The sequence below is a fragment of the Fusarium coffeatum genome (assembly GCF_003316985.1).
Source record: "Fusarium coffeatum strain FIESC_28 chromosome Unknown BRIP53273_contig_195, whole genome shotgun sequence".
Taxonomy (NCBI): Eukaryota; Fungi; Ascomycota; class Sordariomycetes; order Hypocreales; family Nectriaceae; genus Fusarium; species Fusarium coffeatum.
This window is the reverse complement of record NW_022157988.1, coordinates 16,791-34,383: the sequence shown is the minus strand read 5'-3', so window position 1 is coordinate 34,383 and position 17,593 is coordinate 16,791. Positions and strand designations below refer to the sequence as shown.

General features: G+C 49.5%; 7 protein-coding genes across 7 annotated transcripts; 6 read left to right on the top strand and 1 right to left on the bottom strand.

The window, feature by feature from the left end:
* Positions 1–2,245: 2,245 nt before the first annotated feature.
* Positions 2,246–3,823, top strand: FIESC28_08384 (uncharacterized protein; the record flags this gene model as incomplete). Its single annotated transcript, XM_031162522.1, has 1 exon — positions 2,246–3,823. One exon carries the CDS (start codon positions 2,246–2,248, stop codon positions 3,821–3,823), a length of 1,578 nt encoding a protein of 525 aa, XP_031013382.1.
* Positions 3,824–4,936: 1,113 nt separating this feature from the next.
* Positions 4,937–5,608, top strand: FIESC28_08383 (uncharacterized protein; the record flags this gene model as incomplete). The annotated part of the gene is made up of 1 exon (XM_031162521.1): positions 4,937–5,608. The coding sequence occupies one exon, from the start codon at positions 4,937–4,939 to the stop codon at positions 5,606–5,608; it is 672 nt and encodes a 223-aa protein (XP_031013381.1).
* Positions 5,609–8,170: 2,562 nt separating this feature from the next.
* FIESC28_08382 (uncharacterized protein) lies at positions 8,171–9,229 on the top strand (the record flags this gene model as incomplete). Its single annotated transcript, XM_031162520.1, has 1 exon — positions 8,171–9,229. The coding sequence occupies one exon, from the start codon at positions 8,171–8,173 to the stop codon at positions 9,227–9,229; it is 1,059 nt and encodes a 352-aa protein (XP_031013380.1).
* A 549-nt stretch (positions 9,230–9,778) lies between these two features.
* On the top strand, positions 9,779–10,982 carry FIESC28_08381 (uncharacterized protein; the record flags this gene model as incomplete). Its single annotated transcript, XM_031162519.1, has 2 exons — positions 9,779–10,155; positions 10,205–10,982. The coding sequence occupies 2 exons, from the start codon at positions 9,779–9,781 to the stop codon at positions 10,980–10,982; spliced, it is 1,155 nt and encodes a 384-aa protein (XP_031013379.1).
* A 75-nt stretch (positions 10,983–11,057) lies between these two features.
* On the bottom strand, positions 11,058–12,068 carry FIESC28_08380 (uncharacterized protein; the record flags this gene model as incomplete). Its single annotated transcript, XM_031162518.1, has 3 exons — positions 11,058–11,275; positions 11,328–11,777; positions 11,831–12,068. The coding sequence occupies 3 exons, from the start codon at positions 12,066–12,068 to the stop codon at positions 11,058–11,060; spliced, it is 906 nt and encodes a 301-aa protein (XP_031013378.1).
* Positions 12,069–12,888: 820 nt separating this feature from the next.
* FIESC28_08379 (uncharacterized protein) lies at positions 12,889–14,784 on the top strand (the record flags this gene model as incomplete). The annotated part of the gene is made up of 3 exons (XM_031162517.1): positions 12,889–13,695; positions 13,751–14,117; positions 14,186–14,784. The coding sequence occupies 3 exons, from the start codon at positions 12,889–12,891 to the stop codon at positions 14,782–14,784; spliced, it is 1,773 nt and encodes a 590-aa protein (XP_031013377.1).
* Positions 14,785–15,613: 829 nt separating this feature from the next.
* On the top strand, positions 15,614–17,539 carry FIESC28_08378 (uncharacterized protein; the record flags this gene model as incomplete). Its single annotated transcript, XM_031162516.1, has 1 exon — positions 15,614–17,539. The coding sequence occupies one exon, from the start codon at positions 15,614–15,616 to the stop codon at positions 17,537–17,539; it is 1,926 nt and encodes a 641-aa protein (XP_031013376.1).
* Positions 17,540–17,593: the final 54 nt, after the last annotated feature.

Here is a 17,593-nt window from a genome sequence, read left to right as displayed (position 1 = left end):
AGGTATAGTGATAATGATAATTGGACGGGCATCAAGTAGGCTTGATAGTTACATAGATCGGTGTGCGGCTGGACTGTTGATTGAAGAGGCCTGGTCCTGTTTTGTGACGCCACACTTCTAACAGAAAGAAAAGCAGTTGTAAGATATGTAATACCAAACAGCCTGAAGAAACATTTATGTGGTTGTTAGATAAAGTGATTGGCGGATAGATAAATACGTGGGGTATTGGGCCGTTCGTTTCCGCCCAAGACGGAAGCACCCTGTTGAAGTGGCATTTCTTGTGCTACCCAGATCTTTCAACAACCTTGCTAGTGTGAAGACATTCTTCTCTGTTTCTTTCAAAGAGAGCTGAAGAATAAGCCTTAAGTTTCTATAATAGAGTAGCCTGAGTGCTAGTCTAAGCTACCTAACATAAAGTGACTAAATTGTTTCATCATTTATATTTTTGGTGCTAATACCCTGAGACTTCATTCTTTCTGGGTGAGGTCCTCGATTATAGAGTCTCAGCCCGCTGGAGAAGCGAACGGATGTAGAGACCCTGTCACACCGCAAGATAGGCAAATGGGTGCGTTGTAGCGGGGGATCTTCCCACCACGTGCACGCGTACCTGGATTTGCAACGTGGCTTGCATACCCTGGTCTCCTCTCATGAGTCACTATCCTATTGATATCACTTTCGTTTGAAACATTCTTGCTTGGCATTTGTTGCTAAGCGTGCTGCTAGAGGGAAGGGAATAGGGAAAATGATAACAGTCCGGAGGGGAATTTCCGATAGAATGGGAAAGATACTGGTTATCCTTGCAGCGATCTGGATGTTGGTTGGAAAAGCCCCGCTATGCATAGTGAAATGTCAGTCCATGATCCTTGTTTGATAGTCATGGGGATAGTAGACGGGAGAGTGCATAGTGGCTGAGTGGGTATGTTTCATGGCTAGACAAAATATACGGCTGGGGATAAAAGAGGTTCCTCTCAGTGAATGAGATGCTTGTAAAGCCATATAATAGGTCGTTGGTGAGGGGAGACAGGTAACTCTGAACGGCAAGGCAACTTGCAGGTACTAACTAATAGGTTACCTATCAGTATCTTTACTGGGATAACAAGCATGGTTGTCTTGAGTCTATGCTTTTCTCTAGCTGTGCCTACTGCATCATGGGATGTTGTTGAGACAAGAGAAAACATGGCGAAGTGGGTTTCTTCCCATGGGTATCTGCAGCCACTTAGTAGCCGACATCGATACGCGCATACAAACCCATGAAAAGCCCACCTAACAGTCGCTAAACGATGGCCTGAACATGGTTCTCAACAGTTCCATCAAATTCGATTAGATGTCAACAACACAGCAAACGTAAATATGATGTTTCTTTGCCATAGCAAGCCACGTAGAGCAGAACTGCATGAACAACAAAGCCTCCGAAAATGAGGCTCAGATAGTCGTTCGTGAAAGTAAATACGGTGTAGAAAAGTCCCTGCATTGAGGGAATACGTTCGTGGCAGTCTTAGCATTCGCAGTCTAACCACTCGGCTGTCGACCCGTCAAGCTAAGAAGGTGTTCTGATGTTAGTATCGACGGGAAGCGGATATCATCTAGCTAGCGTTGTCTTGGTTGGAACAATCAGACGATCCTAGACCGCTGCTGGCATCAACAAACAAACTGGTGAAGAATTGGCTGAGCCTTCAAACAGTTGGTAGGTTGTTTGGTAGACGGATAATTGTATCAAAAACGGCAATGATACCCCGCCGTTACAGTACCTGACAGCCTAAAAAGTGACACAGCGGAGAAATGACGTCGGGTCGTCGGCCGTTACATCGAATGTCTGAGTCTGACAGGTACTACCGCAACGCCTCACTGCCTATCACCTCTAAGACAACAACAACCAGTAGATGCTCTGTCTATCACCAACAACTCAATATCGCCTCAAACAAATCATACCAAGATTAGTATTCGTTGTCAACGTGAACGATGAACAACTCACGAACCCAAAACACGCTAAGAAAAACCACCTCAGAGGGCACTAACGCATTTAGCCTCGCTTAACAATCAATCTCCGCAACCACTGCAACAAGGATGCCCGAAAGTCCGCTAAAGTCTTGATTATTAAGATGGAAATCTGATCTATGATGCTGGAAGTCGCGGTGAAACACACCGGTTCATCCGAGTGATATACTTCTTCCTTCCCTCCTCCCCTTCCTCCTCTTCGTTATCTTTTGGCCCATCATCATTTATCATCTTCTGGATCAGAGTCATCATGGCTCCTCCAAAGAATAACGGCGCTCCTCGTCGTCCCTCCCATCTCCTTCACCACGGCTCCTCCTCAGACCAACGTCTCGGCCATCTAATCGCCTACGGCACCCTCCCACCCACGCACATCGACCCCGAACCCATCCCCCAAGATGCCACTCCAGAGCCTTCAAAACCTACGCAACCGAGCTCCCGCGCTCTACCTCCCGATCTGCTCCGCGGTCTTCTCATGCTGCTCATGGCGATGGACCACATGGGTCTTGCACTAAACACATGGTCCCACGGCACCGGTCGCGAAACAGAAGGGGATGGTGTTCCGATTAAGGAGTGGAATAGAACGGCTGCGTATGTCGTTAGGACGCTTACACATCTTTGCGCGCCTGGTTTTACGCTGTTGCTTGGTGTCGGTGTTGTGTATCTTGGACGATCGAGGTCGAAGTTGGGGTGGTCCAAGTTGAGAATTGCGCAGTACTTTGCTGTGCGCACAGCGGTCCTGATCTTGGTCAACTTTGTTATGGGATTTGTTATGACACTGGGCAAGACATGGCTCATGAACGCCGTGCTCTTCTCTCTTGCGATCGATTACTTCCTGGCCGGTTTGCTCTGGCTGGCAATCGATTCCACCGAACCTCTTCTCGCGAAGGCCATTTCTCGATACTTCCCCGAGGAAGAATCCGATGAAGAGACCGAAGCACTCCTCGAGAGCGGAACTACCAACAAGATAACCCGCGCGGCGCGTATCTCATGGCATGCGCACAATGCTCTTCTCGTGGTGCTAGCTCTGGTGACCATTTGGTGGAATATCTGGCTGTCACCTACCCACGGCCACTGCGATATCAACTCAGCCGCTGGAAACGACGGACAAGGACCTACCGACAGTCCGGCTGTATCTCACAACCCTTGGTTCGGACTCTGGTTCTGGACCACCCTCACACCACGCGTCATGTCCGTCTTTCCTCCCATGGCCTGGGTATCCTTCGCGATCCTCGGATTGTTATACGGCCGCATCGACGTCGCGCGCACCTGGAACGCCAAGATCTCATCGCTGTGCAATTTGGCAGCTGGTCTATTCTTCTTCCTCTTCTTCGTCCTCACGCGCGTCGCACACTTTGGCAATCTCTCCGAAGGATGTCTTCAAACACCCGAGCACATCGCTCACCCCGACCGCAACCAATATCTCGTCTCAGCCAAGTCCTTCTTCTACATCATGAAGTACCCCCCGGACGTCGCATTCTGGGCCTTCACCATGGCTGGCAATCTTGTTCTTCTCGCCATTTTTGGTGGTATCCCTACACATATTGCCAAGCGCTTCACCATGTTGATCGACTTTGGTCGTGCGGCGCTGTTTTTCTACATCGTGCACATGTTTTTCGTGTTTGGCTTTGGAGCGCTGTGGGTGTGGGCGTTTGGCCACGATACTGGACGAAAGCAACCCATGAACCCTGGCTCTACGCGCGGTATCGACAATGTTTTCGCATACCTTGCCATTTGGGGTTTGGCGATGGTGTTGTTGTGGCCTGTTGTTAGATGGTATGCCCGATTCAAGGCTACCAAGACTGCTGATTCTATCTGGCGTTTCTTTTAAGCATTGTTTTTTAGCATTGGATGTTATTTGTGGTTAGATAATAGAATGTAAATGAATAAACGAAGACAAATCACCACATAAACAAGATTATCACGCAAGCTCATTGTTTGTCTTACTCAACTATCCCTTACGTGAGATAAAACCGCCATCAATAATCTTACTTGCCGTCTGCCCTTCTACTGGACGCCTCGTCAAAAATTGCCTTTGACCGTGTCACCTACAAACGCTGGCGCAAACGGAAATAAGCTCCCCACCAAAAGAGGGGTCACAGCTCAGCTCTTCCAGAAGACCAAAGCTCCGGGATCCGGCAATTCGGGCTTACGATGACGATGGCCAGTCACTGTCATCGCTTTCAAAATCAGCACAAGCCAGCCAATCTGTCGCTTTTGGAGCTTGCGTGGGGTCAGAAGAAAAAGACGAGATGATAATCCCCGGGTTCCGTCTATACCCTGGCAGGGGTCACAGACATCCCCAACCAAAGTAAGGATACCAAAGTCATTGCAGTGACTCAATTGATCCGATAACCACGGCAATTGTAATAATGACTGTACGGACCTGCTCGGAAATGTCTCGTCAACTGCCGGCGATCACGGCTACGTACGGGCCGTCGTCCGAAATCGTCGTCGTTATCATATCGCCAATCCAATCAGTTTGAAGTTAAAGTTAATAATTAGTGACTCAAAAAAACCAAGGCAGGGCGAGCAACAAAAAAAAGAAAAGCTTCAAAGCTCAACAAATTGACTCGCCAATCTCAACCTTTCGGTATCTTTCTCCGTTCGCTTCTCTTCTTTGTATCACCCACCCCAACAGTGCTACCAAGCTCCTACTGCAGGTAGCTGCATCATTTGTCACATCGCTTTATCGTATCATCCGGGGAGCTACCACGCTTTCCAGTGGATAAAATCCGCCGCTATAATGTTTTCCTCTCGGCTCGCTTCCTTTTCTCTCCGCTCTTCGGCCTCTTCTTCTTCTAGCTCCTCCATCGCTTCAACTTTCTCTCGTCGCTTTTTTGTCCCTGCTGCAACGCGCTTCCATTCATCTTGCTCGTCTTCCTCATCAACCCCTCCACCAAACACCAACTCGTCAAGCTCGTCAAAACCTACGTGGCGCAACATGGCTGAACAAGACATCACAAAGTACCTCCAGCAGTCCCACGACCGGCTGTTCGTCAACAACCGCGAGTGGGCAGAGAACAAAGCCAAAGTCAACCCCGACTTCTTCAAGAACCTCGCCGCCGGCCAGGCCCCCGAGTACCTCTGGATCGGCTGCGCAGACTCTCGCATCCCCGCCGAGCAGATCTGCGGCCTCGAGCCCGGCGAGGCATTTATCCACCGCAACATCGCCAACCTGGTCTGCAACACCGACCTCAACGCCATGGGCGTCATCAACTACGCCGTCAAGCACCTAGGCGTCAAGCACATCATCGTCTGCGGCCACTACGGATGCGGCGGTGTCAAGGCTGCCATGACGCCCCAGGACCTTGGTCTTCTGAACCCTTGGCTGCGAAATATTCGTGACGTTTACCGTCTTCATGAGAAGGAGCTTGATGCGATTGCGGACGAGAGCGAGCGATACGATAGACTGGTTGAGCTGAATGTTATTGAGCAGTGTCGCAATGTCATCAAGTCTGCTGATGTTCAGCAGTCGTGGCATGAGAACAAGTACCCCATTGTTCACGGATGGGTGTTTGGGTTCAAGGATGGTCTGCTCAAGGATCTTAAGATTGACTTTGAGGCGGTTCTGGGTGATATCCAAAAGATTTACAACCTTGTTGACAAGAAATAATTGGGAGGAATAGCGTTGATAGAGAATTACATACTGTTTGATCTGTACCTCAGTATGCTTGGTGACTGAAGCCATGACAAGATGAAGACACAAACAGAGGGACGTCCACCTTTTAAAGATGACAGTAGCGTCTACAAGTTCATGATATGCAGGGATGATTTGCCTTCAGCCCTACAAGTAACTGTAACAGGGACCACGCCTTGGCTCGACCGCCCCCAGATCACGGTCTGGGCCTTCAAGGTGTCGATGATGATGTTAGCGGGTGAACCACAATAGCACGATTTGCGCACAGATTTGGACAGAGAAAGTCCCATGCCATTCCTGTATGCTATTACAAAGCATATTAAATTAATATTGTCTTTAATCGGTCTTGATTGCGCCTTCAGAGAGCAAAATCGTCTCAGTAAGATCAATCTCACGTGACTACCCTTTCAAGGTTCATCTCCACACATCGTACGATTTTCCACATGGCCCTGGACATCACATCGCGTACCTTGCAGACTTCCAGAACGACGGATATTTATTCTGAGTTCCGAATTCGAGATTGGCGAATACCGTGTGGAGGTTAGTGGCCGGAAGAGGAAGGTTATTTGTGTTAAGTTTTGGTGATGAGGAATGAGCTTGTTTCATCGTGGCTTGAACTGTGCGATTGAACCCATTGAAGCGAATCACATTAACCACCCAAAAAGATAGACGCTCTCACGCGATCGTTTGTATCGCAATGCTGGATAGGACCGAAGATCTGCTGCATAATGCTACCAATGGTATAACACAAATAAGTTTAATTTGGATTGAGCGCTGCCATGCCGCTGTGACATCGGGGACTGAAAGACCCTGATGGCTCTCGGCCTGAGAAGGTACCTGCTACTGTGCGTTCCATGCACCGACATCCATGGTAGAGTAGCCTACCGGTTCATAGTAACCAATCAATAGCTTCAGAAACTGTGAATTTGATTAATAAAGTTAGGCTATTAGACTGCAAGAGTCTACTTGTAGTACACATCCTCGTACACAAACTGCTTGCTGTCGGCGTCATCCGTTTAACTAGGCTAGTCGCGTTTGTACATTCGATGATGCCTCGAAAGCATGTCACTATTGAAAAGAAGATTGTTTGATCACTTTAGAACCTTGTGTTTCACACGGATTTTAAACGAGGTGGATGCCTATTTGGCTCAGCCCGTGGCTGCGAAACATGTCGGTGTTTGATCATGAACTTCTTCGCTGCTTGTTTGTGATTGAGTACCCGACGAGTGCAACACACCCGAAGCCACCGACTACAACCGCAGATTTAAACGCTCACAAACAAGCATAACACACGAAAGCTAATCGAAGCATTTGTGATAGTAATTTTGAAAACATCTAATTCAAGCTTTCAAATAATATGGAGGCAACAGGAACCTTTTCTGCAGCAAGCACCCGTTCGTCCAGAAATTACCCTACAGACACAAACGTCGTAACGCGCATCTTTCAACGCCCCTGTTGGGCTCTTATCGTCGCATCTCTCCTCCGAATGTTTTCCAAACCAATCTTCCCCTCTCAAGCTTTCTCCTACCGCCCTTCTTCCTACCCTCCCTCCGTCTTCCGCTCCCGCTGTCGCAACTCAACATCGCTTCTGATCTCCCTACACGCGCTATACATGAGCGCTAATTACACACTCCCCTCCAACAACAAATCATCACGTGAAGTGACCCGGTCTGGTGGTCTAGTGGTATGATTCTCGCTTAGGGAAAACCCTATAGCATAGCTTGCGAGAGGTCCCGGGTTCAATCCCCGGCCAGACCCTTTCTTTTGCCAATCGTGACAATTGGCAGGCACTTTGCTTTTTGTCTGGTTTGGAAGATCCTCTGTTGTGATGTGTGATGGTGTTTTTCGTCTAAACTTTGATTGCAGTTTATCGAGGAACTTTCATCCTTAACCGTGATTTCTTTCTTTTGCTCGCCTCATTGCATGCATATCTCTCCATTTGCCAAAAGTGGAGCCCAACACGCGCCTCCGAGGCGCGTTGCAGCCCTGGCTAATAAAAAAATTACAAGCCCGGGCAGCATATCATCGGTTCTATTAAGCCAAACCTGCTTGTAGCCAACCCAAGATGCAAACGTAAAAGTAAACAACACATCCGTAAAGTAAAAAAACATCGGCACCCAACCTAACACCTCCCCTCTTTTTTTTTTGCTCGTTCTATCAATCGTTTATCACACTAGCTGCAGTTAGTGGAGAACCAGTTCAGTTTCTTTGTGTTTGTCGTCGCCATGAACTTGTTCAACTTCCTTTCGTCACCGCTTAAGAAGCAGCAGCCCGAATCTCCCTCGATAATGGCTTCCTCGCAACCAGCCTTCTCCCCAAGGGATCGAAGAGCTAATAAACGCGCTTCTAACCAGTTTTCTGAATCTGGAAGTCGCCGCTCCTCTGTGAGTAATTGCCTTGAAGCGCAAACTTGCTTCGCGCCTGCCTTGTGGTAGTCTAAAGAGAGAGTAAATAACTGACCTTTCCTAATAGCGTTCGCGACGAAGCGACGTTTCAACAACATCGATAATCGATTCGACTACAATCATTTCATCGACAATGCCTCCGCCTCCCAAAAATCCCAAGCGCAGTTCTATGGGGAATACACATTCATCACCCGCTGCAAGAATTACCGCGGCCAGTCAACGCGCCGTCGTTTCCTCTCCTCAAGCTCGAGTCCGATCGTCGCCTAGAAATCGAGGATCTCCCGAGCTTGGCGAGACCTCTAGCGGACGCAACAGCAGCCTGAATTCCCCTGCTGCACTCCCCGAGTCTCCTGCTATGTCTGCCACTGAGACACCCGCCAGTGCCACCAGCTCTGTGTCGAGATCTCGACAACCCAGAAAGAATTTCCGCCTTAACCCCCATTTCCATAGTACGGTGGCCGCGCGAGAGAACCGAGAGCAGCCTGCTAGCTTTATGGCGGTGAACAGTCCTCCGGCGCCCTCCCCAGCGTCCTCTACAAGAGATACTCTTCCCTTTCCTCCCCGAACTCAAACGCGACGCAGCTTGACGCAAGCTTCGCCAAAGGTGCAAGAAGTTGCGCAAAACGAGTCTGAACAGGAAGAAGCCGATGATGACGACTCAGAGCATGAATTCAAGCGCATCATGGATCATCGCTGGTCAGACGGCAGGTTTGAACTCCGCATTGAATGGAGCGACGGCGAGCGCACATGGACCGATGAGGAAATCTTCCACGAGGACTGCCCCGAAGCACTTTTCGAATACTGGCGCAGCCAGCCAAACGGTCGACCTACCAACCCCGACGACGAAGGTGTCTACCAAGTCTTTGCCATCCGAAAGCACCGAAATCATAGGGGCAAGAAGCAGGTGCTTGTCGAATGGCTGGGCTACGAAGCATCTGAACAAACCTGGGAGAACCAGGACTACATTGAATCAGTTGCTAAGGAGCATGTTGACGATTACATGAAAAAGCTCAAGGGCAAAGGAAGACCTTCCAAGGGCAAAGCCAAGACTTCCCCGAAGCCAAAGCTCAACAAGAAGGGCACCGCGAAGCCTGTGCGTAACGGTCAAGTGCCAACCAAGGCTGCGGTGAAATCAGCAACACCTGCGGACAAGGCTCGAGGCAAATCTCGAGTCACAAAGCGCCATGTATAGGGGGTACCGTTCTTTGCAAACAGACCGTTGGGAGATAAATGGCACAAGAATTGACATGGCATGTTGGGGTTAAAGGATATTACCATGCCGCGCAGAGCGCTGGCTTGCTTTTGAGAAAAGAACATAGCTATGACTGGACGATTTTTGCTTGTAGTTTTAATAAATGGAGTATGCGATTCGCATAACTATTCGCTTCAAACAGGAACACTGATTGTGAGTGTGAACTGCTCGTAGATGCCAAAGTAAGATCTGACTTTCCCATGTAAGAACTGAGTAATTGAGGCCCGACTGTCTTAACTATAATACTTTATGAGAGTGACTTTATCTCCTTAAATGACCGATTTGAGTAACTATTGTACTCGATTGATACAACTTGATCTGTTGCTCACTGCAGAATTTGGGTCATTCATGATGACGGAATCGGACTTTTGTTGCTGACTGGGATCGGACTTCATTCAACTGGGGCTGACTGAATCCAGAACCTCCATATAACCATCTCTCTCACTCTCAATCATTCCTCCTCATTCACATCCCATTACCATTGCAAAAATGGCTTCCTCACCAACACTGTCTAATCGCATCCCCCCAATCCTCATTCTCTCAATCCTCACAATCTTCGGCCTCGACGCGCTCCTTCTGCAACTCAACCGTAATGGCTACACAGACATGCTCTCCAGCATAACCCGCGATCCCCTCCCTCGCTTCTTGCCCGATACAGATAGACTACTCCTCAAGCAATACACTGGCTTTAAACCGCTGGATGATTTCTTTGCTATGAGTAATGTTATCTGGGCGAATGTCACCGATGGGTCTAGGCCCGAATTGTCGCTTTTTACGTTTTGCTTTGGTGGACAGCTTATTGCTACGTTTATGGTGTTTATCATTGAAGGGTCGAGAACGGTTGGTTTGGCGCCTGTTGTACTAAAGTAAGTTGAGTTCATTCTTGAGAATTGAGAATTATGCTAATGATTGTAGTGGTGCCGTTTGGTTATGGCTTGTGCAGTCGTTGGGCTTCGGCTTCGTCGCACCGCTATACTACGCCGTCCATCTCTTCTGGACATCCAAAGCATCTTGGGCAGAAAACGTCCATGTGAGAGATTATCTCAGTCTTCACACTGTCGTCCCGTCAATTCTGCTAGGCTACATCGTACCTGTCATTTTCATGGTGTATCCTTTCTCCAACTACAATGTTAGACAGTGGTCTAATGCTGTTTGGTCCATGGCTCCGTTCTACATTTTCGCTCTGCAGATTGTTTTCACGGGTCTGCTTAAGAGATTGAGTGTTGGACAGGATGCGAATAAACCCAAGGTTGTCCTTGATAAAGCTGCTCTGCGTCACGCTTACAGCTTTGCGTGGAATATTGCGGTCGTGAGCCAGATAACCACATACGTCGTCCTCCTCACATCATCATTCCTCCCCAAGAACCTCGCATCAGCACTCACAGCGTCCAAAGTCTTTGTGCCTGATGCAGCACCGCATTCCTACACACCCATGTCCAGCGCCGCAGCAGCAATCCACAATTTCCTCATCTACGATTTCGCGACGGGTTCGCTGGCGGGACTTGTTTGGGGCGTGCATCAGCTTTTGGAGGTGAAGCCCGAGTTGAAGGTTGGTGAGGAGAGGATGGGGCTTGTTAGGGGTGTTGTTAGGAGTTTGTTGCTTTCGGGACCGGGTGGTGCGCTTGTTGCGGTTATGCAGCATCGGGATGAGAGTGTGCTTAGTGCTGAGGCTAAAGCTGGGAAGATGCAGTGATTGCAGACAAAGACTGAATCTACGAACAATTGATGGGTCATGGGATAGTGATATAGCATACTGTAGATTGTCTATCTAGGCTTTCTCTTCTCTGTTCTCACCTAGTGGGATATCCATTCCGTGACGTCCACTGTATCCCGACACTTCAGCTGGCTTCCACCCGCTCTTCTGCAACAAAGTCTCATCTTTGAGACGATACACTTCTACCTTGAGAGGACGACAACACTTGATCATCTCCTCTTCACTATCCTCTCCAAAGCCCCAAAGCGAAAGATCACCACCAGGACAAGTGCCTGTACCACATTAGCATCTCAAGACAGCCCAAATTATGACTGGAATACTCACTCAACGCCATCAAAAGATCCTGCTCAGCAAGAAACTCAATATGATCCCCCTTCTCCGCCGGACAAGGATTCATAAAATACCTCCCCTCCTCATCCAACCCCGTGACCTGAAAAATATTAATAACATCATGAACATCCTGCTCAATCAATCCAAACGGCAACACCGCACGCGTCAAGTTAGAATGGCACTGGAAATTATACTGTCCCCCACTGAGAACAGTGTTGATGTACGGATCGCAGCGTGTACCCAGCAAATCATGTACTCGTCCGCCATGCTCGTCCTCGCCGTACCAGTCTAGACTGTCGGTGATGATGGTGGCTAGGGGACGCATGTAGGGAAGGTTGGACCAGAGACGGTCATAAGTCGAAACGTGGGAGGCGTGGAGTTGCTTTGTGCGGCTTGCCCAGAAGCGTTCGCGGGGATTGTGGGCGTTCCAGATGTTCAAGTCGCCTGTTGGTGTAAGTGACTCTCTTCCCATCTCATCTCATCGCCCTCAATCTTACCAACTTGCGGTCCCTCCGGCGTACTGATCTTCACAATCGAACCAGCAGGTGCCTTCCATGCTTTCCCAGACCGAATAGGCAGCGTAAACTCCTCGATAAGCTCACGCTCAGCATCGCGGATGGATGAGTAGAGGTTCTTATCAACAGTAAGCACTGAGCCTGGAGCCGGAAGATAAGCCGGGGTAGGCTTCTTGATCGGCTTTCTGTTCTTTAAACGTTCAGTTCCGTTGGACGACATTTCGAGTTTATCCTTAGTTGTTAAGTCAAGAATTGAATTGAGAGACTTTTACTCTTGTCGCGGATTATGTAGGTGGAGTATCAGTCATATGCTGCAGCTGAAGGACGCTACGGCTGTAGGTTCGGCTACGGGATTATCCAATCTTTGTAGATCTTGAAGTTCGGGTGGAAATTGAGATTATTGGTGCATACGCGATGATAATTGTGTACTCTGTATCTATACGCGGCTGGGAACGCGGGATTGCGATTTTGCGCATGCGATCATTAGAAATGCGACTTCGGCGGTCGGATTACACTCGGCTTCGGGGAAGACTCATTGAGCATACCACTTTCAGCACTTGTTCTTCCACTGAGGCAATGTTTACAATTGACAACCAGGGAATAATCGGTCCACTGATCGCGATCTCTATCTGATATCCTGGCTTGCGACGCGACGAGATTATGTCCTTCTAGAATAGCGTCATTCCACAACCTTCTAAGCACATTTATAGCGGTATCGGCAGCTCAATTGAGAGGCTGAAACTCTACAGTGCTCCCACTCCTTCCGCAACACTTTATCCGTCCAATTGACTCAACAATGCCTGTAAATAAAATAGATTAATCTTTCAATCTCATGTTTTAATGACTCCACGCCGGTGACACCGTTGACATCTCGTGCTGGTCAGATCATCGTTGTCTGACGTCTCATACGTCACGTGGCACACAGTCTTTAAAAACCCTTCTGTTCTGCCCCTCATTGCCCCCCCATCCACCCCGCCAATGACTCTGCCCTGCTTTTAGCTCTTCAATCACCTTACATACCGAAAAAAACAACAGCAATCATGTCCGAACAAGAAGCTCAAGCAGCTCAAGCAGCTCAAGCAGCCGCCCCCGAGGCAACCCAAGCACCCGCAGAGGGCCAAGCTCCCCAAGAAGGTGAAGCCGGCCCTTCCAAGAAGGCCCTCAAGAAGGCCGAGGCCAAGGCAAAGAAGGAAGCCCTCAAGGCCCAGCGCGCCGCTGAACTCGCCGCCCAACAAGCCGCCGCAAAGCTGAGCCTCGCCGACGATCCCGCCAAGGACAGCTACGGAAACAAGCAGGTCACCAGCGCTGCTTTCAGCAAGGATGCCGAGGAGGTCGAGATCCGAAACCTTGACGAGTCGTACAATGGAAAGACCGTCATCGTCCGCGCTTGGCTCCAGAACTCGCGTGTTCAGAGTGCCAAGATGGGCTTTATCGAGCTGCGAAAGGGTGGAAACTGGGATATTCAGGGTGTGATCATGGCTTCTGAGCAGGAGCCTGTTGTCAGCAAGCCCATGGTCAAGTGGATCACCAGCATCAGCCCTGAGAGTTTCGTTGCTGTTGAGGCCAAGGTTAAGCAGCCTCTTGAGCCTGTCAAGAGCTGCCGTGTTTCCACTCTTGAGCTTCACATTACCAAGTGCTACGTTCTTGCTCCCGCTCCTGCTGTGCTGGGTATGACTCTTGAGGCTGCCAGCCAGCCCATTGTCAACTTCAGCGATGAGAGCAAGGCTGGTGAGGAGGCTGAGAAGGAGAAGGCTGAGAACACTTCTACTGTTCCCTCTGCTAGCATGTTGACCCATCTCGACAACATTGCCATGCACAAGCGAACTCCTGTCCAGCAGGCTATTGCTGTAAGCCAAACCAACCCAGAAACTGCCAATTGACCCTTACTAACGCATTTTCTAGGACATCCGTATCGAAGTCAAGCGCCTTTTCCGCAACTACCTCGAGCCCCGCCACTTCAAGGAATTCGAGCCTCCCTGCCTCATCGGTGCCGCCTCCGAGGGTGGTGGTAACGTCTTCCGACTGCCCTACTTCGGAGAGGAGGCTTTCCTCGCCCAATCGCCCCAGTTCTACAAGCAGTTCGAGATTGCCGGTGGTCGCGAGCGTGTTTTCAGCTCTGGTCCCGTTTTCCGTGCTGAGAACTCCAACACTCCTAGACATATGACTGAGTTCACTGGTCTTGATCTGGAGATGGAGATCAAGGATTCTTACCTTGAGGTTCTTGATGTTCTTGAGGGTGTCCTTCTGTCCATTCTCCGTGGTATTCACGGTAAGTAAACCCACATGATCAGCATGCGACATCACAGGATCTTTGAACAACAGCTAATGACTTCACAGAGCGCTGCGCTACCGAGATCGAGACCGTCCGATCCGCTTACGCCTCCGAGCCCCTCCTCCTCCCCGAGCCCGGCAAGGAAGTCCGCCTGTCCTTCGCCGAAGCCCAAAAGCTCCTCCGCGAAGAAGGCCCCGCCGAATTCGCCAACGTCCGCGACGACGAAGACATGAGTACACCCCAAGAGAAGGCCCTGGGTGAAGTCGTCCGCAAGAAGTACAACACCGACTTCTACGTCATCGACAAGTTCCCCGAGACGGCCCGTCCCTTCTACGCCAAGCTCGACGACGACATCAACAACACAGTCGGCGACGGCGTCCGCGTGACAAACGCCTTCGATATGTTCATCCGTGGCCAGGAGGTTCTCTCTGGTGGTCAGCGTATCCACAACCCTGATGAGCTTGAGGAGCGTATCAAGGCCAAGGGTGTTGATCCCAAGTCTGATGGTATTAAGGAGTACCTTGCTGTTTTCCGACAGGTTGGTGTTCCTGCTCACGGTGGTGGTGGTTTCGGCCTTGATCGTATTGTTGCTTGGGCTTTGGCTTTGCCTAGTGTTCACCTTGCTGCTTACTACCCCCGTACTCCCAAGCGACTTGCGCCATAAGGTGGTTGCATTGGTATTGTAGATTGTGTAGATGCTTGTCGGTTGGGCATTTAGTCGTGGAAAAGTTGGGCCATTATAGCGCAAAGGTCATTGTAGAAAGATAGCTGTTTCAATATTGTGAACATTTGAAGACATAGAGGAGACTAAAAGTTTGCTGTGATGTGCTTGGATTGATCTTCGCCGAGCATCATGTTACTGTTATCAGGGTCGTCCCTTGAATTGAGATATCGCCATGTTGTCCTTCCAGGGAGCTTAAATTCTCCATGTTTGATAGACCGCATTTCTTGCCTTGTCGGCTAAGATAAGCTATGGTCCGGGAGTGAAACATGTTAATTGAGATAGGAATTGTCCTCCTGCCGCTATAATTGGTTGCTAAAGTACCCGTCGTCGATCAACATTTACCATGACAGCATCCCAACCATCGCACCAATTCACCTTTCATCCAAGCCAGCGCACATATTCCATTACATTCAACACAGCCATTCAATTCTTCATGAATCCCTTGTTAAAATGGCCTTGCCAAGTACAATCCCAATATATCGCATTTCTTTTCCTCAGCCCATTTCCACATCCCACTCTTAAACTAAAACATCACCAATCACCACCTCCAATGTCTCAAGGGAGGACTCCCCTTCGCAAGCCCGGAATGCCCACAGGGGCTCCATTCCAGAATGTATGGAATACCTAAATCCAAGGGTCATCCCTTGCGTATAGCGCATTGAGCCCTTATATGGCACCCAGGGTCTGTCTTGCTTTGCGATCAGCGCCGTCTTTTTTCTGACCCTTTTTTCCTTCATCGCGCTGAATCGAATTGAGTCGCATAGTGAAGATGGTCGTCGTTTCAGGCTCACCTTGGGCCAAAAAGGTCGCCTTGATCGTTATTTCAATCAACCTCGTCTTTTGGTGGTGGTGTTTCTCCGTTCCCGGTTCAGACGACCTTACACCTCCCAAACCATCGCGCTTCGTAACAGATCAATTACCAGACCTACCCGATCCCAAAGAACTCGAGGAGAAAAAAGCTGCGAAACTAGTAGAAGCTGAAAAAGCTGCAAAGGCAGCGAGAGAAGCAGCTGATCCGAAAGTCGGCAAGAATGGCTTGATGACTTTTCGCTCTTGGAGTAACTTTGAGCTCATCCGACCCAAGAATGACAAGACCTTTTTGTGTCGTCGCTTTAAAAGCTCCCCGCATAAACCACCTCACGTCGAATGGAATCCCAGCGGTGGTGAACTTTCCAAGGGATACGTGTTTATCACGCCGCAGTCTACAGGGGAGGATAGGGGTCTTGTGCAAGCTGGCAGCTTTATCATGAAGCAGAACGCCGAGCTTGTATATGCTCATGATGAGACGCCTTTTGACTCAGAAGGTCTGCGCGTGCAAAACATCAACAATGAACAATTCCTCACGCTATGGCGCGGTACGAGGAAGGGCGCGCACGGATTTGGCCAGGCGATGATCATGAACAGTCAGTATGAGAAGACGATTATTCATCTCGATGCTATCATCAGCAATAAGTTTGGGAAGAAGTTTAAGGGTCAATTGGACTTTCATGAGCAGGAGTTGACGACGAGGGGAACGATCTTGGTTACAGCGTATAACACCACGGCGTTTAATCTTACCCAGATGGGAGGAACGGAGGAGGGTTATGTTTCGGATTCGATGTTCTTTGAGATTGATATTGAGACCGAGGAGATTTTGTTTAGTTGGAGTGCCCTGGATCATTTCTGGCCCGAGGATTCCATGCTGCCGCTTATCACAGAATCTGGCAACGGCACAGCTACGTCGCCGTACGACTTCTTCCATCTCAACTCTGTCCAAGCCGTCAACCACGATTCGTTCCTAATTAGCAGTCGCAACTTTTGGTCCGTGTATCTCATCTCCAGATCGAACGGTAAAGTCCTCTGGGAATTGAGAGGCAATACCAAGGGTGGAAGTTTCGGGAGTATACCGCCTCATGGACGATTCCGATGGCAGAACCACGTTCGGGCGCTGGAAGCTGATAAGAAAGGCATGATCATTAGCATGTTTGACAATCACAATAGTCCTGAGGACCTTGGACAGACGAATTCGCGAGGATTGGTCCTCAAGGTCAACTTACCACCTAAGAAGGACCAAAGACCCGAGGTTCTTCGCACTCTCTCGCCCGACCGTGGAAAGGTCTCGCCGAACGATGGAAGCTATCAATTGTTTCTCAGCAACGGAAACTCCTTCATGAGCTGGGGTGCCGGCGGCGTCGTTCACGAATACGGTCCAGCAGGTGGCCAAGATCTTCGCTGGCAAGCGCGCTTCGGCTACGACGAAACAACCCGCAGCTACCGTGCCTTCAAGGACGTCTGGACCGGCACACCAATGTCCTGGCAGCCTGCCCTCGTCCTTGAAAAGACCGAAGATTCTGTCCTTGGCTACGTGTCCTGGAACGGGGCGACCGATATCGACGGGTACAACTTATACCAGTACGAACCCGGCAGTCCCGCTACACCACTCGGTAAAGCAGCAGCGCTTGGTTTCGAAACGGCTATCGATCTAGGAAGCAAGTTCAATTTGACGAGCTGTATTCTGGTAGCTGCTGTAAGGGATGGACAGGAGCTTAGACAGTCGAATGTGGGGTGTTTGCAGGGGAGGACTTTTGTTAGTACGTTTGTGGATTCGAATGGCATGGCGCAGGGTGATAGTGTTGTTAGAGAGAGTTTTGTTCAGAAGGTTATGCGTTTGTTTGGCGCTCGAGGAGAGCTTTCCCAAACTGGTATGGATGAATGATTGTGTTTTGAGCGATGGATCAGATGGGAGTATGCTTATAGAATGGACTTTTAC